At 41.3% G+C, this 25,754-nt stretch overlaps 1 protein-coding gene across 9 annotated transcripts in view; it reads left to right on the top strand.

The window, feature by feature from the left end:
- The window catches only part of HECW1 (HECT, C2 and WW domain containing E3 ubiquitin protein ligase 1), a 301,696-nt gene that overhangs the window by 221,329 nt on the left and 54,613 nt on the right, over positions 1–25,754 (top strand). For 8 of the 9 annotated variants that reach the window (XR_015706691.1, XM_087766783.1, XM_087766773.1 and 5 more), the window contains 8 exons: positions 433–533; positions 1,793–3,160; positions 6,582–6,683; positions 12,035–12,185; positions 17,350–17,480; positions 20,545–20,666; positions 23,523–23,708; positions 24,330–24,464. Coding sequence is in view for 8 of the 9 variants with exons in the window: in XM_087766783.1 (XP_087622909.1) it covers positions 433–533; positions 1,793–3,160; positions 6,582–6,683; positions 12,035–12,185; positions 17,350–17,480; positions 20,545–20,666; positions 23,523–23,708; positions 24,330–24,464 (2,296 nt within the window). In the remaining variant the exon portion in view is untranslated. The remainder of the gene's footprint in view (positions 1–432; positions 534–1,792; positions 3,161–6,581; positions 6,684–12,034; positions 12,186–17,349; positions 17,481–20,544; positions 20,667–23,522; positions 23,709–24,329; positions 24,465–25,754) is intronic. The other variant, XM_087766816.1, reaches the window with a different exon arrangement.

Below are 25,754 nucleotides of genomic sequence, written 5' to 3'. Positions count from 1 at the left end.
CTGCAGATGGTGAAGGGAAGAACATACAGAAATGCAAGGTTCTGCAGAAGGGTAGATATGGTCAGATCAGCAGGGAAGTGAAGTCTTGTTACGATAGCTGAAGTGGGAGTTGTTTGCTTCCCATGTCAGTATTTTCATACCCATACTGCAGAAGTTCCATTCCCACCGTTCTCTTTCTCTATATACATACGTGCTTGTGTTTCCCAGAAGCCTGTCTTATTCACTGACTCAGCTGTTCCATTGTAATTGAAGACATTGTCCTCTCCTTCTCTGCCATTCGTTCTCTCGTATGCAAGTCAACACGCCCTCATGGCTGGGTTGAATAGCCTTTGAAAACCATTATGTATTTTTGTAGGACGCAGCAGCTTTATCTATGCACTGCAGACATTGGGTAGGTTATAGTCTATTGTGACGATATTTGTTTTCTTTCAGGGACAGGGTTGTAAGCTACACTCTGGGTCGCAGGCTTCCTACAGATCATGTCAGTGGCCAGCTGCAGTTCCGATTCGAGATAACTTCTTCCATCCATCCAGGTAATTCTCAGTCTTAACCCATCATTTATCTAGATATTGGGTTTTTTTTGCTTTACATTCTTTCTCCTCAGAAATCTGAATTCATTCCTGGCTGCTCTGGGACTTTAGGTACAGTCATGAGCAAAGGAAAGTGCATAAAGTCCCCTGTCACAGGATGCATCGTGAGTCACAACTTCTTCCCTGTTTCCCCTTAGATTAGAGCTATTGGTGTCTCATATTCCCTGGTTCTTGGCTGCTTCAAATAGTCTGCCACATCACTGGGAAAGAAGAGGGTGGAAAACTAAAGTCTCATCTGCTTCTCTATCACCTGTCCTGGGGAAGTGCTAGATGAGCTGTTATTTGTAGTCATCTGTATTTGAGCACTTCATAAGTAAAAACAGAGAATGTAATAGTAGAGACCATTAGAAACTTTCTCGTTTTGATTACTTTTAATGGAAAAAGTAAACCAAAAAATAATTCAGTGTTCCCTTTCTTCCCTCCCTTTTGGTTTGGTTTTGGTTCACATTCTCTTGTAGTTATTAGGAAGTCACTGTCACAAAGGTGTAAGTTTGAACCTTGATTTTCATGTCAAAGTCTCAATAGCATTGCTCAGGGACTTTTTGCCTATCTGTGATAGTGCCCTCTCAGGTGTACTTTGTCAAACCAACACCGGCTGCATTAGTGGTTGGAAATTGTGACCTGTCCCTTGCTGGAAAACGCTGACTTCTGTCTTTTGACTGTTTGGGTGGCATGAAAGAGGTCAGGTCATTTGGCATCCGGGTGAGGTGCTACAGATGAGGGTCACATCAAAGGATGTTTTGGGGAAAGTTCCTGCCTTTCAGGGATGTGAAAAACAGTTTTTTAAGTTCTCCGTGGTGGAGTCCCGTCAGCTTCAGCAAGAAAACAACACAAAAAATGTCATCAAAACCTCAGGGAAGACTTCCTTGTCATTCCCATGATATTCCTCCAATGCCAGTTTGACTCAGAGGAGTTTCAAGAAGGTGTTACTTTCAGGTTATGTTGCAAGGAGTCAGGGGGCTGCATACAGATTACTACCATGAGTAAGCCACATCATTGTTATATCCACTTACAAAGACTGCCTAGCAAAAAAAGCAGCATTTCTTGATAGCTGCTCAGTTGCCCACTCATTTCACACTGTAATTTATGCTTTTAATTTTCTCAGATTGCTGTGGATGCCTGCGCCCCCACAGCCAAGCTTCTGGTTCAGTCAACACTTTTTGTTAAAGGAGTAAGTTAATTTCTTTTCCTGTCTCATACAGATGATGAAGAGGTCTCCATTAGTGCAGATCCTGAGCCAGCTGACCTCCAGGAAAGCCCTGTGAACAACCCCACAGAGGAAAGCCTCGGTGAGCCTCCATGCATCAACACAGTGACCTCAGAAAGTACAGCTCCAGAACAGCTAAATGGATACGGTGTGAACAGTGTCGATAGCCCAGGGGCTGTCAAACCACCTGGGGAAGTCAACCAGAACAGCTTAAATGAAGAGCTAGCAGGAGATGGGGAGGTTGATGCGGTGCCAGTTCCTGAGCCCTTGGAATCCATCCCAGGAGAAGCGCTGCCTTCTTTGAGTGCTACGGACCTCACGGAGCAGCTGGCTCTGCTGGCTTGCACGTCTCCTCCTGAGACTGAAGTTAGGGAAAATAACAAAGCCAATTCTGGTACTCAGGGAGATGGTGGAGTCTTGACCAGCATAGAAATGTTAGATGTTGATGAGGTGAGTGCAGATGTGCATGCTGGCAAGGACCTAGAGAAGAGTCAGGAAGAAGAAGGGGCTTCAGCCCAGGAGGAGGAAGACAACAAGCTACAACTGAGGACCACAGCAAAGAGGAAAAACAGGCCATGCTCCCTGCCTGTGTCTGAACTTGAGACAGTCATAGCTTCAGCTTGCGGTGAGCCAGAGACTCCTCGCACGCACTACATAAGGATCCACAACCTGCTTCACAGCCTGCCCTCGGCACAGATGAGCAGTGATGGGGAAGAAGAGCAAGACGGTGGCAACGGTGGGGAAAACGATGAGGAGTCTACAGTCAAGGAGGCATTGGAGAAGGAGGTGGTCAGTGAGAGTGAGACAGTGGCAGCAGAGCCTCCTCTGGAAAATGAGGCTGAAGAGAACTTCAGCCAGAGCACGGTGCCTCCTGGGACCTTGGATGAGCAACTGTCTGACTTAAATGATGGGCTGTTGGATGGGGAACACCTCAGGACAGGAAGTGAGAGCGAGTCAAGCTCCAGGCCCAATGGTGACAACGAATGCGAGGCGTGCGACACCTCTTGCTACAGCCCCTCTTGCTACAGCACTTCCTGCTACAGTACCTCCTGCTACAGCACTTCTTGCTACAGCACCTCCTGTTACGACAGTAACAATCGCTTCTCCAGCCATACCCGCTTCTCCTCCGTCGACAGTGCAAAGATTTCTGAGAGCACGGTCTTTTCCTCACAGGATGATGAGGAGGAGGAGAACAGTGCTTTTGAGTCAGTGCCAGATTCAGTACAGAGCCCTGAGCTGGACAGGGAGCAAGTGGATGGCTCCTCCCAGTGGCCAGATGAACTAGTAGCTCATGGTGGGAATCCACAAAGAGCCACAGAGAGTCTAGACACCCCAATAGCAGGTCCAAGCAGCAGAAGAGAAGGTTAGATCCTGAGAATCAATGCGCTGAGCAACCCTGATTATCTGGATGTCACAGAGGGCATCAGATAATTGAGGTTTCAGATAGCTCACCGTTAATTTCATACAAATTTGGGGTCTGTGAGCTGGACCAGATATCAGGGAGGGTTGGATAATTGAGCCTGTCCTTAAAAATCCCAGCAAAACCAAATAAATCAGATGGGGATCTGTATATATGGATTCCTGTAGATATACATGCATCATTATAAAATCAAGATTAGCTGATGTAGTTATGTGCCAGATCAGCATTATCACATCCACCAACTCATTCCTTATTTCCTGGGATTGTTCCATTTCACATATCTGATGTGCTGCCATGTCTCTGATAGTCAGCGAGAGGACCAGCTTGTGCTTGTCAAGGGGCAGATATGCTGATTTACGCCAGCTAAAGATCTGTGCCAGTGTCTGTATATGATTGGTAGCCACGCAGTCATAAGCGTGGAGAAATGCAAATATTTGTCTCTTACGAACCCAGTTTTCCAGCTCTGTTTGTTCCAATTCCCCAAGTATCAAACAAATCTACTTCAGATTTCACAGACCATAGGGTAACTCAACAGAGATATTTTTTTTCTTAGATGCTTTGAAAATTGAATTATATTGAACAAATTTCTCATCTCCTTGTCCTTCTCTAGAGATAAAACATACTTAAGGAAGTATTTTTTTTGTCTTTGTAATTTAGGTACTGTTTTTCCCAGTCCCTCCAAACCGTTACATTAAATTCCTCCCTTTGGTAACTCATTTTATGTCATATGGAGTTACATGAAGGGTGGGTTTGATCACTCATCTTTTCTTCAGCTAGTGCATCATTTTTCTCTAGCTAAAGAAGTAAAGGCCTCAGCAGCAGCTAAGGAGTGTGCAGCAAGGTCAAGAGGTAGTCTTGACGAGACAAATCCTGAGTCATCTGCTCCCACTATGTGACACCAAATTAAAATGGCACCAAGAGGATAACATATTTGGGGATCACTGGGAAACCCCAACCAAAGCATCCTTCTACCTTTTCTTTCTCTATTCCCAGTTTATTTACACCCACCTTCCCACTGCAACAGACCCTGCCCCAGCAGAAAGAAAGGCATAAAGATGGTCTTACATGCTGGACTGTGTCTAGACAGCTGGGCCTTGGCAATTATTCACTCTGCAGAGCAGAATCTAGCCCAAAGAATTGAATTCTGAGAAATACACAGAGGTATAGAAACCCACAGTTTCCTTCCTTGCAGGCGAGGGTCTTTGCGTGTGGACAGCATATATGTGCAAGTATACCTAAGGGGGCATGAGCGCGCGTGTGTGTGAGACCATGCTTACAGATTTGATGGTTATTTTGGAGTGTGTATACTTTTGAGAGGGGATGTGGGGGGAGAGGGTGTCTTCTGCATATGGATTCAGTACAGCTCCAAGATTGTGCCCCTTGAGCCTGTATGAAGGGCACTGCAGTGTTCACGGTGGCTTTGCTTTGGTTAGCTGAGAGAGAGCATGTCTGAAGGGCAGCCCAGCTCTTAGCACTCTCTTGATATCACTGGGTGTGCTTCAGTAAATGTGCACGTTGCTTCGTGACTTGGCAGCTGTTACAAATACAGTAGATGCGGTCACCTCCGTCCACTCCAGGTGACTGATACTACCATGCTTCCGCTGGCTTGGCGTAACTATCTTGACTAGGGGAGAGTCAATTATGGTGAGGTAAGTAAAGAAAACAAGATGGATGATCTCGTAGTTGATACTACAACATCTGTAGTAACAGCACGGTTTTTAAGGCTATGAGAGATGGAGTTTTAGCACTGAGTAATAACTTACATAATTCTGCTGTCTGTTCAAAACATGCAGCAGATGCAACTGTGAGATACGCCTATACACAAGTGGTTTAATGAAGACATTTAACAGGCCATACGGTATCATCAGAGCACCTAGAAGAGGGAGTATTTTTGTCTAAGTGATTTTTCTCACTTCTGGATGGTGTGAGATTTTTTTACAGTTTTATACAAAATTGGCTTCTGTCTTCTAGCTGTTGGTTGTTTAAAGAAAAAACATAGGTTTTGGTAATTTTCTTTTTTTAACATTTGGTAGCTATATGTTTGGTTTTCTTACAAAATGTTAATTCTTAGGCTGTTAATATTTTGACATTGAAGATAGCTAAACCAGCCAGCACACAGTGAGTTTGGCTTAGCTGAATGGTCTGTTTTTCCATTTTGAAGTATCTTTGTGTAATTTTCTGGTGATGTTGGAAACACTAAATATATTTTTTCCCTAAGCTGCATCTTTCTGATGCATGTAAATGTTATATTTATGCATTTCAGATTGTATCTGTATTAACAGGCCCACCTGGAGCTGGAGGTTATAGTGAAAAACTGTTAACACACAATATTAAAATGTGTCTGTTAACAGGATAAATGGTCCTGGTTTCTAAGGTTTTAAGGACAGACCAAGAAGGAATCTTAATTCTGGAACCTGTGAAGTTTTAATGTGCAGGTTCCTTATTCTCACAGTTAAGTCTAAGATAAGGAATGCTTTTTCATCCCTACTATAACTTCTTAGTTTCTCAAAGGATTCTATAAACATTGACTAGATCTTAAGTTACTTGTTCCTTTCAACAGAACATGAGTTTGGACATTTGCTTAGGTTTCATTTGTTTCATATTTGGATATACAGACATATATACAATGTTAGTGTTTAAATCTTCCTCTGCACTGTCTACTGCGTGTCTCTTTCTTCTTCTTTGCCTCTTCTGTATCTCAGGTCTTCCTTCTTTATCTCAGATCCTGACTATGTCTCACTATCTTTTGTCCTCCTCTTCTACCACCTGTCTCCTACCTGTTTCTGGTCTTTCTCTCATTCTCCCTCTTTCCACCCAAGATGGACTCTTTGAATTTTGAAAAATACCTATAGAAGGGGATGATCTTCTGCTTTGCAGGGACTGCAAAATCCTGTGATTCCAGTCCACTTATACAGCCATCGATCTTTCGGAAAAGCGGAGAAAGAGCCAAGGCAGCTTTTAGCTTCGTATTCCACTGATGAATTAAAAGTTGGAACCAGGATTTTGCATGTTCCTGCCAATTTCTGCAGAAGCTTGAGTTTGGTTGTACATGCACAGTATTTCTCAGAGATCAAGCCTGATTCTTCTCTCGCTTACACTTGTGTGTCTATGAGTCCCGAATCTGGCCCATAATAGTTTAACATTGACTCAAACCTGAGATCAGAGCTTGACTGCATTATTTTAATAATTCTTTGGCATATGAGTTGTTATTAAAGTAGTGCCTGAAAATAGGAATAACCAGAGCTGCTAGTACACCAGGCTAACCTATTTAAAAAATAATCACTTGTTTTACAGTAGCACATTTTTTGAACCACATTGTGAAAACAGTGAATGACTGTCAATGTCTTGAATATCTTGTCCATAGGTGATTGTCCTTTACTCCATAATTCTCAGCCAGTCAGCCAGCTTCCTTCTCTGAGGCCTGACCATCATCACTACCCAACTATCGATGAGCCTCTTCCACCAAGTAAGCTTTAGTTTTTTAATTTATTGCATTTTTCAGCTTTTCCTGTTAACTCAAACAGTATAGAGGTCAGTATGTCTTTCTAAATAACCCCATCTGTTCTGTATATACATTCTCCAGAACCCAAGCAATATATGCCCTTTTGTTTCCCTTATTTGATCCTGACTTCAAGTGTTGTCGTGTTATTTTGGACAAGCTCCATAACCTCCCTCTGCCTTGGTCTGTCTTCTTCCTTAGCTACCATGAAATGAAAATAATATTATTTCCATTTCCAGTCAGTGTGTTTAGACTGGAATGAGTGGGTATCTGTCAGGTGTTGCAGAAGCCTTACCACAAAGCTTTCTGGGTGGTGTATCAGCAAGGTAGTCTTATTTATCTAGAACATTTGTCTCCAGGTTTTCCATGACCAACTTCAAAGATGGTTTGGGATGGCAGTCCCTGTGGTCTATCAGCTCTGCTTACAAGTCCAGCAGGAACCCTTTCACAGTCAGGATGCTCCTGGGACAGACAGGTCCAAATCTGAACAAAACCAGAAGAAGCTGGGAAAAGACAGCTCATGTAGAGGGGTCTTGTTGTACTGTCTTTGGATTTGATAATCAGTGAATTTTATGTTCGTTATGGACTGTAACGGTGTCTGCAGTTGCGTTGGATAAAAATGAGAGGGTCTTAAATAGCGTGATCGATTAGCAGCCTGATAATACGGGATTTTTACCACCGAATCAACTGCTGGAGATGTTTTCAATTGTCTCTGTAGCCTTTCCCTTGTGTATTCCTGGAGGATTACCCCGCTTTTTGCATTGGCGTTAAGTGCCCAGCAGAGCGCACTCTATGCCCTGCAACGTGCTGCTGATCACCTTTCAACTTCAGCACATGATTTAACGACCTAAAATGTGCAGTGCCTCAGGAAAACAACCAGGTGTCTAAACAAAGCACTATTTTTTTCAAAGCCCAAGTAGGGAACACACTTATTTGGCCTATGGTGCCCTTGACAAATAATTCATCATTTACCAACCATGCTGTCAGTATTCCCTAAACCGAAAATAGCCCCGATGCTGGCGTCAGCTGCACAGTAGCATGAGTGATTCAAATGCCTTTAGCCCAGTGAAGTCTTATGAGAGTCCCACTGTGGCTTGCTAGCAAATGATGAAATGGGAACGGTTACCTCTGTAACAGGCAAATATTTCTCTTCCTCCCAGTCTTACCTCAACACTTTCTGAATAGAGCACATTCCCCATTAGAAGACTTAATGATAGGGCACTGACACCAGCTCAGGTAAACAAAACATACTGTGAATCTGTTGCATATTCTTCCATTATCAATTTAATACATTTTTCCTCTTTCTTACAATTATCCTCAAAACCCAATCATTTCTACCACTGGTTTTCACAAGTGCTTTCACAACAGGGTTTAAGGACATGAAATGCAATATGTGATGATACAGTACAGAAGTGATATCTCTTTGTAGAATTTTATTTTAGCATTTGCATATAACATCATTTTTATAATAAAGGCTGACACTGTGGGCTTAAATATATTGATCTTAATAGGAATAGACTGCACAAAGTTAATCTAGCAGGAAAAAAGTTGAATTGGTTAATATCACCTAGGAAGCCTGTTTCCAAAAACTCTCCATGAAATTTTAAGGTAATTTCAAAATGAAAGCTATAGCTTTAATCTAGAAATGTTTCTTCTTCTAGCATTCGGTATTACTGTCTCAGCGCCTTTAATACCTCTTAATCCTAGATAAATAGTTCTGCAATGTGAAAGGAAGGAACTTTATGTTTTAAAGCTGAGTTATATGATCAAACCTGGCTTACTTCTCACATGCAGCATTAGCTTCCATCCATAAGTAGAGCTGAAGATAATTTGATAGTGCTGCAAGTTCAGTGTTGAATGGTTTTACTTCGGTCATGGAGAATCTTCTCGACAGTCTTCTTTCTCTTTTGGATAGTTTTCTGAATAACTTTATTTCATCATAACCCCACAACAGTTGGTCTCAGGGAGGAAATTTAATTTTGACAGTTTTATTTAGGAAAGTAAGATAGAACAGAATCATTATTTATGTAGGAATGTCATAATGACCAGTCTGAATGTTAAGGCCTATATGAGATTGAGAGAAGATTTGCAGGGTTTGCACGGCCTCATGACGGCATTAATAGTCACCCCTTATTATGCATGTGTTTGCTGGTACTGCTGGAAACCCTACAGAACTGAAGCCAAGAAAAATACATGTGCCTAGTTCAGAGCTGCTCTTTGCCGAAGGTGTGACTGAACTTGGAAAGGAAAAGACAGCGTATTTACTTTGCCCCGCCAGGATTATGGTCCTGCCAGAAAAAGTTGCGTCTTCTGGTATAAATCAGAGCAGTTTCAGAGGCTGCTGTGAAATATGACTCGGCTGATGGAGGGGGATCACTGGAGAACAGAACCAGTACTGTCCTGTCCCCTGCCTGTGCTCCAGCATGCTCTTACTGTGAAGGTTAGATGGAGGTTAGTCTCTGTTGTAGTCATAGTCTTATTTTGCCTGAAAAACTAACAAAAGACCCTGAGGAGATTTGGCTGCTTCCTAGATCACCTATGCCCCTGAAGTAGCGTGAAGGGACTTTAGCACAGCTCAGAAGCGGAGTTCTGTCTGTCAGTTCACCTGTCAGCCTGTTCATCTCTCTGTGCAGGTATCTGTCCATCTGTCCCCAAATCTGGTATCATATGCAGCTTCAGTGACTTGTGTGACTTACAGGTTGTCTTGTGGGAAGGCAGAAAGTGCACCTGCCACTTGTGTACAACAAAAGTATTGGCACTTGCTGCCCTATGACAGCCTTCCTGGGTGACCAAAAGAAGAGTTATTCAGCTGGTTGCAAGGAGCAGTACTGCTACAGGTTTCTCAAAAGCCATGGGACACACAGTTCCAAATGTTTTAGCATGCCAGTGCAAGTGTCAGCCCATGGTTTCAGGTGTATACACCCATAAAGCAATGAATAAAGCAGTGCTCACAGATAGGTGTAGTTCATGTCTGTACATACTGCTGCTGGATGCTTGGTACATCCAACAGAGATAGGCTTCCTGAAGTTGTAATCCAGTCTGCATGATCCTGACCTGATGTTTTCACTGTGACCTCCAAGCTCCTGACAAGTTTCATTGCTCTTAGATTTCTCAGTATTATGCTCAGGAGCTTAGGAACTCTGTGTTGCATTTAATTAGAGAGACACTGCAACATAGCCTCTAGAGCTGGTAGCGCACAGGGCTGGATTTTGAGAAGCCCTTGTTTGACTGTGTAGTTGGGTAGTATTATTCTTACTAAGTGTCCATCAGCAGGCTTCGGACCAATATGACCAGCCGGTGTCTTCTGTAGGCTGTCTAGAGCGTGGATCTACAGCATTGCCTACAAGCTTCTAATTATCCGTTGACCTTTATTGTTCTCAAGTTGTTACATGTATACTACAGTAGCGTGGGGTGAGGGCTAGGATTTGTCCTTTGCCAGATAACAGCAAGGAAAACAAAGATCTTCATGATGTTAAGGTACATCATGTCACCTTTGATCTGGCCAAGATTATTTCCTTGAGGATATTGCTGATAATGCATAGCTCCAGAAGGACCATTCCCCACCCACGGTGGTACACCTGCCACCAGTGACAGTGTGCTCAGCAAGGCTCTGGCCTTCAGCCCGCCTTATGTGTCAGTCTGATTTCCTTCAACGTGCATCTGTTCTACTTGATGTGCTAGTTTTCACTGTCTTACGTTTTAGACAGTGTTTTCACAAAGCTGTGATCTTGAAACAGCTACAACATCCTTGGGAAACTTTACCTGGTGGGAGGAAGAGAGAGTCCTCTTCTTAAAATTATATAGTGATTTTCATGGTGAGAGACGCTATATGTGTACCTGTGGTATGACTATAGGTTTTGCATCTATAAGGACCGAGGTACTTTCAGTCAGCTTTGAAAGAAATAATGCATGTGCATATGGCTCTTGTTGTTTTGGAGTCTTACAGAAAATTCCTCCAAGGACTCCCAGTGCTCATCTTTTAAGGTTTGTGGGATTAATGTGTCAAGGGCAGCCAGCCATAGACTTAGGACAGCCTACACTTGGCTGGGACCAGCCCAGGTATGGGAACAGAGTTTAGCCAGGGCTAACATTCAGGGGATGGGAACTGGTCATGAAGTTTCCAGACACATCAGGAAGAGGAACAACTTCAGTCCTACTCTTAGAGAGTAGGAGATAAAATACATAAAGTATGAAATCCAGCTGATCCTGAATTTGATCATAGAAAACCACAGAAGAAGGAATGGACTCATCAGGGAGGAGGGTATCGTAGTAAGAGTATGGGAATAAGAGGAAGTGTTTGCCTCCAAAGGTAATCACCATATGTGGATTTGTGTGTGAATGTGAGTGAGGTTTGTATATATATGTGTAGAAAGTATGTGCATATATTTATATAGATATGTCATCAGCTGATGGATCATGTAGAAATATGAAGCTAGCAAGTCTAATTTATCACTACTCCATACATTCCAACCAATTTGATATGTGGCTTTGCTAGCTAACTCACTTCTGAATTTCTCCTGTTCCAAACACTTTTTTTTATCAACATTACCATTTTCCACAAGCCATCATATACCAAATAACTTTTAGTTTTCAGTCATGGGACAACTTAAACATTAGTAGGAAACAATAGTGATGGAAGGCTTGATATTATGCTGCAAACTTTCAATCTGGTTAGCATTCATGAGAGGAATAGATTTATGATACTCATCTGTTTACAGAGATTTCTAAGGATGTGTCCAACCAGGCTGTGATCAGTTTTCAGGGGAGCCTTTAATTGCTGTATGGTGTCCTTCGAAGCCACTTTATAAAAAAGAGAGAAATGAAACATGTTTGTTCTGAAACATAACAGAAAAGAAAACACGGGATTTGCCACATTATTTCAGATGTAATCCTTTTCTACTAAGGGTCGGTTATATGTGGCTACCCCGACCTGCAATGAATCCAGCCAATTAGTGTTACTAATTGTAAAATTATCCAGCCCTTTAAAAAATGTAGCCACTATGTCACTTGTTTTTCATAGTCTATGGTAGTGAATTCCATAGGCTACCTATGTGCTGTGTGTGAAATGTTTATGTATATGCATATACTGCATATACATATATATGGACAAGCACATAGTATATATACACATTTGAATGTATACTTCGAATATATACACATAATATATATTGCATGCATGTAGACTATATATATTAGTATCTCTTGTGTGTATATACCCTGTCTGTGTATATGTATGTGTGTGTATATCTCCCGCATTTAGGTTTTCTGGAAGGCATCACACTGACAGCGTCACCCCTTCCTTTTTTTTCCAACCCTAGATTGGGAAGCTCGGATAGACAGCCACGGGAGGGTATTCTACGTTGATCATGTCAACCGAACCACTACGTGGCAGCGCCCCACAGCTGCAGCAACGCCAGATGGGATCCACAGGTCGGGCTCCATCCAGCAAATGGAGCAGCTGAACCGGCGGTGAGCACTTGCACCTATATTCCCTTGAGATCTGCGCTCCCTTTTCTCCACGCTGCCCTAGCGGCTTCCTTCCTTCCCCAGTGCATCGCATTGGCTCCCTAAGGATTCATCTTTCCTCCTTGTCCAAGTCCAATGTACACGTTCCTGTCCCTGCTGCTGATGTCTTTCAGCTTGCTGGTGTGCCTGCTGTGGGCGTCCAGTACCCAGACTTGCCCATATGAGAAGCGCTGTTGAGTGAAAGATGTTGCAAAACATTTCAAACAGCAAGAGGAGGCTTTTGGAAAACTTCTCTGAAATGACTCCCAGAAGAGAAGGGAGTGTTCTTGCAAAAGATGGACTTACTTTTGCTGTTTAACTCTAAGAGTGGTATTGATGGGTCGGCATCTAGTGCTACGCTGCAGAGGCTTCTGAGCTGTTATTGAAATAGGGCTGCCATATCGGTGTGGCATGTCTACTCAAGCTAATTAGACCTGTTGAAAGGTCTGTCTCCTTTTCCAGGGCAGAGCACTGCTCTAATAGGACTGTACACATTTCTAGACGTAGACAGAGCTGCTTAGTGTTGCATTAGGTCCTGTAAATCTGTCAGTTCATTCTGAACTGGCTGAGATATCTCTTAACATGGTGCACATTTTCCCTTTGTTTGACTAGTCCACACGTAGATTTGTGTATCATTTCCTTCTTATGCTTGCTTTTCGAACTGAATTTAAGAGGAAAGAGAAAAAATAAACAGTTCATCACAAATCCTCCCTTTTTACTTCAGAAAAGGGTTGGTTTTTTTTATTCTCTGCTTACTGTAATGATATGGTTTCTAGAAAAAGACAAGCAAAACTGAAATTATATTCTAATCATAGCATGCAAAATGCCACAAAAGTTTTTTGGTCTTTTTTTTCTGTGCTAAGAGAAGGATGCAGAGTTTCTGCAGCTGAGAGAAGGATGCAGAGTTTTGAAGTACTCTTTTTCAGAGTGCAGAATAGTTTGGTAGTTACTGTGTGTAAAAAGAACTGGGCCCTGAATGACTATTAGAAAGTTAATGTAACTTGTGGAGAGCAAACCAGCCTTCTTAAAGTGGTTGTTTTGCAATGTAAGTTGACACCATCAACACACTCTTAAAGAATTTCTCCTTTTTTTCACCAAAATAAATTCTTTTGGGTGGCATTTCGTAACATGTCTTGCAGAGGTGAAAGAACCTGCTCAGTATTTGTTTTCATTATAACTTTCCTCAGAATGTGTCAAGCCACCATGTTAATACTATAAAAAAAACCTAAAGAAAGTGAATGTTTAATGTAGATTCTTTCAAGGGATTTACATGACTTCTCTGCCATTTAGTATTTGCCTTTTGGGCCATGTCAAAGCTCTGGCTATTTGGCTGCCACTTAAGCAAGTTATCTGCCACAGACAGCAGAAAGCTCTGTTGTGGACATACATCAGCGCTTTTTTGTTTGGTTGGTTTTTTTGAGGTTGAACTCATGTAAGTGCAGCACAACCAGGAAAGGAATAAGGGCTTGTGAGAGTCTGTGTAGGAATCTACCATTCTGTTAGTTAACACAGGTTAATCATTAAACCAGCTATCTCAGCAGAAGCTGAAGGGTAGGCATTGTCTTGACCTCCTTGCTTCATACTTTATTATTCCATGTTTTCATGGAGGCTGCCTGGCTTTCTTGGTTATGACTTGATTATCTCTGGTTTGGGTTGGGAATTGACAGATAATAAGACCGACATTCTTGGAATCTCTCTATTTTTAGTATTCACATAACCAGTTTCAAAGTGAGAAGTATAGAAGGTTTTCCGCAGCAGCACGTCTCTCCTTACCCAAGTCCCACTAGAAACTAAGCACTTTGCAACTCATTATACATGAACTGTCATGGCTTCTTGGGACACAGGAAAAAAGCTGGTGATTCTCTACTCTCTGCCAAAGTTCTCTACTGATTTGAGAAGTTGAATACAGAGGTCTCCTATTTTTCCCAAGTTTGGGAACATTTCCTAATGAGAAATGAGATCCATACTGAATCTCTGAGCATTTGTCCAGTGGCAAGTCATTTCTATATTTTCAACCTGGCCGTTATAATTTTTAAAATTATTGTTGTCCTAAAGCTAATTTCAATTATTTCTTGTCTCCAGATTTCAGGACTGTGAGGAAAACCACTTTTCATAACTGGTTATTATCAGCACTGTGGAGGATCGGGCTTTGTTTTAAGCTCTCGTTTTAGAAATACTGTTTTGTTGTATTTCAAACTTCATTATTTGAAATGTTCTTCAGCAAACACACCTGCGAATCATTTTAGGTGAGGCAAGAGCAAACATAGACCTTGCTGATAGAATTAGCAGCAGCCTGAACTTTTGCTCTAACCTCAAACAAAATTTGGACTCAAAATCACTTAGCAGTTTGAAAAAACTTGGCGACTTTTCGTTTTAAACCAATCTACTCACTTTTCGGCTTCCTGGTTTCATTTGTGGAAGGGAATGGAAAGACCAAAATATTACGAGGAAGCTTGGTATTTCCAGCCCAGCCAAAACCACAAAGCTTTGGAAATTCAGCTTGAAAAAAACCCCATAGCTGTGATTGAGCCTAGTCCTGTTTTCCTTCTGTGCTCCAAGCTTCCCATTAGCTGTACTAGCCACTTGAGGATACAGGGCATGCACAACTGGAATCCAGGTGTTGGGCAAACTCCAGAGAGACATCCATATTTGTTATTTTAGAGACTCTTCCTCATTTTCTGCAGCACTACCTGACTTGCTTACTTCTTAGCAAAGCAGATAACAGCCCTTGTTGTTCAAGCTCTGTTGGAAAGATGGTTTGCAGCATATGTATATCTAGACTTGTCTTTGCACTAATTTAAAAGGTAATAAGTAATATAAAAAAGTATAACCGTAATAGTTAAGACAGCCACAGAGTGGTATTTCTAAACCTCCATTTCTTTGACAAATCACTTTGAAAAGAGACTGAAATTTCCAGAGGCATTCCCATAACTTTTGCACTTTCAATGTCTTCTCCAATTACTTTGGCATTTTCTGGTATTTATTTAAGATGATTTTATAGTATTGAGACCCAGAAGAAAAGTGTAGCCTTTTGTTGGCATACAGCTAGTGTTACTCTTTAAGGTTTGCCAGTAGGGATTTTCTACCATCTAATTAAATTGAAGCTACAAGGGTTTTTTATATGCATGCTTATATCCCTTGATTATATGAACTACTTCCCCACCCCCACCCCACCCCACCCCCGTTGCACGTGGGTGTTGTAAAACTTCACTACTGGAAAGTGCATTCAATTGCCTGCAGTCAAGTGAATAAAAATGTAAAATGTGGGTCTAAAACAGAGGGTTTGAAACTGCAGTAAATTCATGCTGTTGCGAAACCTGCTATCAGAATTTCCTTGTGAAGATGAATGTTTACTTAAACACAGAATCTCAAACTTTTTAAAAAAGCTTCTAAAGATGCTGCTTATTGAGCTGTCAAAATATACACTAGATGTAGCTTGAAATGACTTTGAGTACTGGGAGACACGCATAGTACTGTGAAAGTTTAGCATAAATCTATTAAAACTTTAATTATTTTTCTTAATTATCTCCAGCTCTTCTACCCAAGATTGGGTTGCAGTGAGCTACTGGAGATGATGTCTGTTGAGAAATGTAAAAGCCAAATCCTAACTGCTTGTCTTTAATGATCCCGTGTCACTTTGAGGAACTAACTCCTGACTAACTTCTATTTTGGGATAAAGTGTGCATTAACAAATGAAGAGAGAGAAAGTAAGTAAAATTTGTAAGTCAGAACTTGAGCTGAGGAAAGAAAAAAAAGAGTGTAAGTCAGGAAAATGAGAGACAATGCTGGATCAGATTAAATACAGGCAGTAAAGCCATCCTGTTTTATATACATACAGAAATGCAATCCAGAAATGAGGTTTAAAAATATTGGGGTGGAGTAAAAGCTAATTAAAATAATTAAGCGAGCCTGTTTTCTTTCTTTTCTTTCTGCTTCTTTCTTTCTCCTTGTGCTTTCTTTTTCTTTTCTTTCTCTCTCTGTATATAAAATATATTTTCTTATTCAATATATAAGACAGATTCATAGCTTGCCAGTAGAACCAAAGACACCTTGATCTCTCATGTTATTCATCTGTCCAAGTGAGTGAACAAGTTAACTAGAATTCGTTTTGTGTAGTGGGAATTCAAAACACGCCAGGGTTATTCCCATAGCCAGGTATATACTTTGTTCCTGATCTGGTAAAGTATTTAGGATTGGGCTCATCCCCAAGACCATGATCAGTACCACTGACATCAACTGATGTGGCAATTAGTTCCATGATTAGTATGGAAATGACATTATAGGTTTTTTAAGGCTTTTGCAGGATTTTTATTCAGAATTTTCTTCTGTTGTCCTCCTCACTGTTGTTTGTTTATCTCTGTACTGTTTCTTCTTTGTTCTACAACTAGTCACCGCCCAAGCCAAATGCCCAATCCCACTGATTTCCAAGAACGGACATAACACTTGCATCCTCACGCTGTTCACTCAGCTCACGTATTGCATCCTACTCTACTTTTCTGTGGCTGTCATATCAATTAGATTGTAGCTCTTTGAGGCCCCACTACCTACTAGTTTACATTCCATATTGCCTAGCAAAACAGAAGTGTTCCCAAGTGCTGGTCATGCAGTATCGTAATAAACATTTTGTGAACACTCTTAATAGCCTTTACCTTCTTAGGGTTGAGCATGTGCATCCAATGTTGTAATACAAAAGGCCAAAGGGTACTCAGTGCATCACAGGATTGATCCTTACTTCACTGGTTATGCTACCGTAAGACAAAATGAGAGGGGGAACCATGATCCACCAGTAGTTTTAGGTTCTAGATGTCCAGATGCTTTAAAGGGAAGCCTAGTAGCAACCTGTAGCCTAAATGCCTGTCTAAATTTGACCTTTGAGTCTTCCTAGCTTTGCACCCTCTGTAGCTATTTGTTAGTCAGCGCAAAATGCCACATTTGCAGTAATGGTTGGCCCACGTGTGAGTAGCTGCATCAGTTGAAGGAGAAGAGTTGGGCATGCTCTCACTCTGTTGTATGCTGAAGATAGAAGTATTGGAATAATTCAAAACCAGTGCTGATTGTTAAGGTAGAAAGCACCAGAAAGCTCTTCTGCTAACTAAAGCATATTGTTCCTTTCTCTGAATGTATGTAGATACCAAAATATCCAGCGAACTATTGCAACAGAGCGGACTGAAGACGATGCTGTAGCAAACAACAGGGTGGAGAGAGTTCCCACCGGAGGAGGAAGTGACTCTGAGGCAGAGCCTTCCCAGCCAAGCTCAGGTATGGGGGAAAAAAGCTACTGAGTGGCATGAGGTGCTGGAGCGTGTCCAAAGAAGGGCAACGAAGCTGGTGAAGGGTCTGGAGCACAAGTCTTATGAGGAGTGGCTGAGGGAGCTGGGATTGTTTAATTTGGAGAAGAGGAGGCTGAGGGGAGACCTTATTGCTTTCTACAGCTACCTGAAACGAGGCTGTAGCGAGGTGGGGGTCAGTCTGAGTCCCCGTCCCTGGAGGTATTTAAAAGATGGGTAGACGTGGTGCTTAGGGACATGGTTTAGTGGTGGGCTTGGCAGTGTTAGGTTTGCGGTTGGACTTGATGATCTTAAGGGTCTTTTCCAACCTTAACGGTTCTATGATTCTAAGTTCAGTGCCACTCAGTGATGGCATTCAGTTCTGGGGAAATCTGCATATCCACGGGGGACTGGAACTTCATTATACCGGGGTGCAAAAGCTAATTAAAAGAAAAGAGGTTTAGACTTGAAGCTACAGGCTTTAGACCTGAAGCTACAGGTACAAAGCAAGATACAAAGGGCCTCAGTTCTTTTTTAACAACTACTAAGGCAGACAAAGCATTTTTAGTTTAGTAAAGGGCTATTTGAAATTAAAATAGAAAAGGCATCTGGTTTTTATTCAGCTTAGTAGTTGCAAAAACGACGCTGTCTTATTTTTGCTGCAGTGGGATTTTGATCTTGGGGCATTGCAGTTTATTCTCTCTGGGCATGGCTTCTGTGCTGCCACATTTGCCCATGTGGTCACACCTGCAGTGGCCCTGGCATCAACTATGAAATACTTGGGTTTTTAAAGCTGCAGTTTTGTGATAGCTATGAGCTGGTCTAAGTGTGGGCTGACACTGAAGGAGGCACAGCTGTCTTTTTGCTCATCACTAACTCATGTGACAACACCCCATACCAGAGCAGAGAACTGATCTGTCTGAAAAATAACCTTGTTTCTTGTACTTAATGTTGTTCACAGCCAGATGGGTTCTTTCATCTGGCTCATTAGATAACCAGACAAGAATGAGTGTCACTACAAAGGAGAAGAGGAGAATGTGTACCCAGGGCAGGATGGGAAGGGCAGGGAGCTGTTCTGCTCTTTTTGATGGTAGTCATACTCGTATTTTCTTAAAACATTTGTGAAACCATAGCCTAAGTATTTGTTTCAGGTGAGAAACACCAGCAATCAGACTAGTGCCCGCTATGCAACTTGTGGACACACAAAAATAACTGTCTGCTTTGTTTGAGAACTTGCACCACCAAAATGAATGGCCAGTTCTCTTCCTTTGGATCATTCTCACCTCCACCTCATGCTGTGTTCTGTCTTGTCTACTGGAAGTAAATCTGACTTCTTGCCATCCTTTTTCCATCCCTCTGTAAATAGCATTGGAAAAGGGGAAGAACCAACACAATGTCTGCTTGAATTTTCTTAATGTTCCATGTTGAATAGGAATAATTAAGCAGAGAAATAGTGAACTTAGTTTTTTTATTTTTTTTTAAATACATTTAGGAAAATACTCAATTTTGCCTATTTGTTTTCCTGATGCATTAGGTGGTTTTAACTTGAAAATCAATTTTGACTAAGAATGTTTAATGTTTGATATTCAAAGCTTCTTTGCAATCCTTTGTAATGCAATTTATGGGAGCCTTTTACCTACGCTGGATGTTATAGGGAGCACCCAGTCCTCTCTGTTAGCAGCTGAAATGGAAATGAGGGACACATTGTATTATTAGTATTTAAATTATAAGTAATGTAGTCATTACTTGTAATACTTATAATCATTTACTATCATAGCCTACGTAAAAAAATAGTAATTTAATAGGAACTGCTACCAGTATTTAGGTCAGTTTTATTATGTAACATTCACTTTTTTGTTTTAACCCCAAAGAACTAATGAGTATAATATATGTCATCTGAAGTGATTAGGAAATGGTTTCTGCTATAGATAATTGCTTTGCTTTTAGGAGAAAAAGTCAATATTGTATAAAATGCTAAGAATTAAAAGATCAAAGGTCATGTAAACCACACTAGAATAAGAGAAAGCTGCAGTATGATACATTTGCTGTTTGCCTTCTAATTTAAATGAAAAATGTCAGAAGGAGTACAATTTAGGCACATTTATCCAGATTCTAAGCCAGTATAAATCAATTTAGCCCCAGCAATGGATCCAGTCTGCAGTTTTAAGTGGATAGAATAATATGATGTGTCTAGCAGGAAGGAAAAAAAAAGTGATAGCTAATAAGAAAAAAATGGGAATCTATATTTATTCTGTTGATGACATCTGCATCCAGTTTCCTTGGACTGCAAATAAAAGTTGGCTTGTATTTGAAAATGCCAGAACTGCACACTCAAACTGTAATTCCATGGTAGGAAGCACTTTTCTGGTGGATGTAGAAGGTCAAGGAGTTCCCACCTCTTACAGAGTTTACATTCTCAAATGCTCAGTTCTGCTCCTGTGCTTCGTGAATTGATACAGATTAAAAATAATCCCTCTGTGTCTGTTTTTGTTTTCTTTACCATACAAGTCCCCAAAACCATGGACTTCCCAAAAATAATGCAATTACAAGTAAAGGGCAATGCTTTGCAGCACCAACATGGAAATGAGTGGCTGAGCAGGGGGCTTCCTTGACCCAGGCTTGCTACCAGATGCTTTCTGCTGGTGAACCCCTCAGGCTGGATTGGAAAATCAGATCCTCTAAAATCAGCAGTGGGGGGGAACCAGTCAGGACCTGTGTGACAGTATGGAACCAGCCCATCAGCTGGTAAAAACTGTTGTGGTCACATTGATATTTAGAGACAGCAGTAGATATGACATGGGAGTTTTATAACATACGATACAGAAAAGCATCCAGCTCCTGCCCTGCTGCTGTAAGCACTGCACCACTAACCATAAGGAGAACATCTACCAGTTTGCCAGCAGGCTTGTCCTGGAAACACAAAGAAGGTAGGTGCATTGGGCAGGATGGTGACTTTTTTATACCATTACTTTTGCAGCCATTTAGTTAAAGGTTAGATAATAGACTGTGCTTGCCACTGTGTTAATAAGATTTTGCTGCTGCTTTTTTTTGTCCAGAGATTAGAAGGGAAGGATCCCTTTCTCCTGTGAATTCTCAAAAAATCACCTTGTTGCTGCAGTCTCCAGCTGTGAAGTTCATCACCAATCCAGAGTTCTTCACTGTGCTGCATGCAAACTATGTGAGTAATTATGATTTGCTCTCTCACACTACTGTTTTCTGAATCCAAACGCTGTGCCCCAGGCCTTCGGGCTGAACACATAGTGAATTTGAATTGTGTGACTCAAGGCTCAGTTGTCCTTTCTGAGCACCAGACCAGGCTGGGGACAGTACAGGCAGGCTGCTCCAAGGTCACTCTTGCTGGGATTCTGCCTCACACAAGGAATTCCCTGGTACAGAGAAGCTCATTAACGTTATCCTTCTGGAATAAGCAGGAACCCTTGGTTTTGGCTTGGTTTATTCTGTTGTCTGTTGCTGCAGGGAGCGAGGTTGTTGCATTTCGAGCCATGTTCCTGAGAAATCTTATTCAGATACCACCAAGTCTCAGGGAAATAGAGGGGAAAAAATTAGTAATTTATGCAGCTTGCACACCCAAGAAGCAGGTGGGCATAATGCAGTGAAAGAAATACTGGCTTGAGTCAGTGTAGCTATTTTGGAAAAAAGAAGAATGAAAATGAATTTTCAAAATTAAAAGAACTTTTTTGTTTCCCATTAATGCAGTAAATTTGCATGTTTTCTTGCAAACCTGGTGTGGAGTGGAAAAAATTTAACGATAGGTCAGCTAGGAGGAAGCAGGTAGGGAAATCTCACAAGGGGATGCAGTCCTAGTTTTCTGTATCTTGAATATAGTTCAGCTAGGCATCTACATGTGACTTCTGAACATTTGGAAAGTCATCCATTTCTGGATAGGGATGACCTTTCTTTTTGAAAGGAAAAGAAATTAAAACACGTCAAGAGTTGCCTCAGCACAGGTCTTCAGCTAACTACAGACATCAAGTTTTGGCTGTGGTGCTTTGCGGGTTGAAGCCAGCTGTCCATCTCCAAGCATCTGCCAGAGATTGTTGCCCATGAAATCCTGCAGAGGAAGGGATATATTAACTCATCTGATATTACCTGAACCAGGTTATAGAGTGCACGTAATTTCTTCCATTGACAGGGTGATATATGATGATTTATAGCTGGGAGCAATATCATTTACATTTGGCACCGTTGTTTGCAAAATGAGCAACTGATTGCATAGTGGTCTAAGGAACAGCTCACGAGAGACTGAATCCCCATTTTATTTCTCACTGAAATAAAAAAAGCCAAGAGAGGCCTTCAGTTTGAGCTTATAAACTTGTCTCTAATATGAGAGCCAGAATAATCTATTGAAACATCTGTCAAATGGTCATACAGATTCCACTTGTACCGAAATAATGTCCCACATAGCTTCTGGTTTAACACGGTTGTAATATTTTAACCACAAGCCCCTAGTAAAATTTCAGGCTATTAATTATGCCAGTGAAGTTGGGATTGGAAAATATTATCCAGCAGTTAGAATTAAAAGGGAAAGGCTCTCATTTTTCAGATATTTTATTTCCATGGAGGGATAAAACTACATTACATTTTTTGTTTCCTTAGTGCAGCTAAGAGATACTCAGACAGTCATTGATCACACATTAGATCAAAATACAACTTCTGTTATGGAGTAGGCTGGGATCTTAGCAATTTGTGACCATGAAGCTTTCCTAGGTTATAACCAGGTCATATCTTCAGGGCAGAGATCATATCTCTATGGTTTCATAACATTTACCAACCCTTGCCATAATTAGGGACCCTGTGCTGCAGGAAGTATTCTCTTCTCAGTGCTACCACCACAATAAATCCTTACGAAATAAAGATAATACTCGCAAGTGTTTTACTGTATTGTAGTGGTTAAAATGCATTAAAAGTACACAGAAATTGAGAATTCAAAGCTGTTGGGTCAGATTCTCTGGACAGATTACAGGTGCGCACACCGGGGCTCACTTCACTGGAGACGCAAGGCCTCCAGCGATACTTCATTACTTTAGTGAGTAATTAAATCCTTTGGGCTGACCAGCAGAACCAATGCATTCAATTTCTCTCTAGTGAAATGCTCAGAAGGGTTGCAGATTTTTGTGAAGTTTCCTACCCTGTCTTGAGGAGCTTTTTCCCTGAAGTAAAAGATCCCAAGAGTAGCCTGTGGATGAGAAAAAGCGTTGTCACCACAAGTGTATTTTGTGGTGCTCTATCATTGAATACACCATGGCAACAAATACAGTTCATTTTGGCCCCTGTTCTGTAACCAGATCAGCACTAACTCACTCAGAACTGCATCAGGGCGCGTTCCTCTAAGAGGTGCATTTAATGCCCATTGTAAGATACAGCTAGCTGCCTGAGGGGTGGCGTTCATCTGACTCACGAAAACATCTCTATCTGACGTGCTCTGTAGTCATTGCAAAAACAAATATTCAGTTCCAGGAAACGATTCGTATCTTCCAAAAATAGACAATTGAAAGTACCTGCTTTTGTCCTGTGGCTATAAAGTGACCATAAATAAGGCTCAGATGTAGCCATCTGCACTGCGGTCCTCTTAAGTTCATGAATCCCATCCTGTGCATCTTGATTTAAATTATAGCATAAATACATGTTCACAGCTGTTTTTGCATCTCTCTGGCATCATCCAGTCACCCAAGCAGTGTTTCTGTTGACCAATGAAAGCAATGAAATAGGCACAACTACACACATCTTGAGTGTGTGATGTTTTAGCTAACCATCTTTTTGGAGTGCATTAGAAGGCAGTTTATGCACAAGCTAACTGTGCATAATGCGTGGGATGTTTCACTTCCCAGATTGTGTTTCTTAATTCCGGGTGTTCATGTAAAGTAGTTATTCAGATCAAAACAATGAGATGGAAATGATTCTTGACTCTAACAGGATTTGTTTCAGTTCTTTGGGCATATGTCCCATGAAATAACCAAATATGTTGTTTTGACATCAGAACTGGTTTTCCTTACTTCTGTTTTCCATCTCATAGAGTGCCTATCGAGTCTTCACTAACAGTACCTGCTTGAAGCATATGATTCTGAAGATCCGTAGAGATGCTCGTAATTTCGAGCGCTATCAGCACAACAGAGACCTGGTGAATTTTATCAACATGTTTGCTGATACCCGACTGGAGCTTCCTCGTGGCTGGGAGATAAAAACTGACCAGCAGGGCAAGGTAAGAGTGCCAACAAAACTAATCACTTGTTTAACACAGCACATCAGGCTATGTGATTATTAAACGTTCCTTCCTTCTTGACTCAAAATTGGTGAAGGTTTGGTTTAAACAACACAAGCAGCAAGTAGAGTTATTTTAGAAGCAGAAAAAGCTTCAAGAACAAATGTGTTGAAGCATAGTGGTGACCCTGTAACTTTCTGTGGAATATCACACCATAGCCAAGGCAGCATCAGACTAACAAAAAAGTTGAAGCCAGAGTTTAGATCTGTCATGACTGCAAAATTTGGCTTAGGGTCTCTGCCTCCAATGAAGCTTTGCTGAGTGACTTCTGGAACCACCAAACAGGCTAAAGCAGTGTTCCTCAGTAATTTTATTCTCTTCTGTCTTGTTTACTTCATGGCCGTTACACATGATTTTGACCTACATAGCTTCAGGTATTTTCCAAGAGCTATTCTAGCTTCAACTAAGAAAGTCCTGTCGTTGGCAGATATCTTCCATGGACTGTACCTGAACAGGGTATTTCTGACACACATTGCCAGTGGTTTTCACTTTATGATCCCACAATACCATCACAGTGTTGGCAGTCTTCTTACAAAAAGACATTGTTCCTGTGTGTTTCAGTCGTTCTTCGTTGACCACAATAGCCGTGCTACCACTTTCATAGATCCCAGGATCCCGCTGCAGAATGGTCGTCTCCCTAATCACCTGACTCACAGGCAACATCTTCAGCGACTTCGTAGCTACAGTGCTGGAGAGGTAACTGCGCTAATATCAATACAGTTACTTTTGACAGCAATTTCCTGTAGAATTAAAAGCACTTATCTTTGAAATGCATTTAAGCAGACTGTCTTGTGGATTCTTATCTTCCAAAGGAAATAAGGGACTTTTCTTTCTGAAGGGTTTATCTCAGAGCTTGCTGGTAATGAAGGTTTATATTTTGACCATTTTCAGAATAAAATAATAACCAAGTAAAACTAAATAACCGAAGTGAAATGGCGACAAAATAGATTTTAAAAGAAGAATCCATATTTGACATCCTAGTCTTGCTTTAGTAAAGTCAAGTCATTCATTATTTTTATGGCGTGATACTTCAGCAGCCTCATAGGTTTCTTCATTCCCCACTGTGACACTGTGCTCTGAAAAGATACACTCCCTAGCAGTGTAGTAATGTATGTCGAGGTTTGCTTCCCTAGCTTTCAATCACATTAAACATCTTTCCTATGTTTCATGGGGATGATTTTTATCACGGAGGGCCATGGGCAGGATTGATAGAATCATAAATCCTGGGTTTGTATTGTGGATTTAAAGAGGAAAAAGTACCAGCAATCAGATTGTTCATATAGCAAATCCAGTTGAAAATTTGTAAAGACTGAAGCTGAATAGGAGTAGAGATGAATTATGGCCAAAGGATCTTCCTCTTCCAGAAAAACATCCGGAGAAATGCATGTGAAATTAACATTAACATTTATGTTAATGTTATGTTAATGCAGGACCAGTCTGAACACCTCCCACTGCCAAATGGGGTTGGGATCAGGAGCTGACTAGGGTGTGAGGTCAGTACTTCATGACCAAAGGCAGACAAGGCACGAGTAGCGTGGGTAGGTTTTCCCCATCTTGGGTGAATGTGGCAACTTATTTTCTGAAGATAGAAGTGTATCAATGGATCTGTTTAAGTCATATCTTTCCACCAACTTCGCAGCTTCCCTCTGCCAACAGCCCACTGTTTAGTGTTGCTATTATGACTAAATTGATGTGAATGTGAAAGTCACCTGTGCGATGATTCATTTTTAGGCCGATGCTTGCCTGGGGCTTGCTTACGGATTCGCCATGTCGGGGACAGAAGCACCACTGAACAACTCAGATGACCTAGCCCAAAAAAGACACTTGGTTTTGCAAGTGTTGGCAAGGCTGGCAAAGAACAATTTGCAATAAATCCAAAATACCAAGTACAGGGAAGGGAGTGAAAAGCATTGAATACTTTTGACTAATGATTCTCTGGGGATATTGGAAACTGCTCATTGAGGCCACTGATTTGACATGATCAGA

This window comes from Nipponia nippon, unplaced genomic scaffold (genome assembly GCF_047370975.1).
Source record: "Nipponia nippon isolate SJK-2023a ecotype South Korea unplaced genomic scaffold, ASM4737097v1 scaffold_1, whole genome shotgun sequence".
Classification (NCBI taxonomy): Eukaryota; Metazoa; Chordata; class Aves; order Pelecaniformes; family Threskiornithidae; genus Nipponia; species Nipponia nippon.
This window is presented reverse-complemented; position numbering and strand designations above follow the sequence as displayed.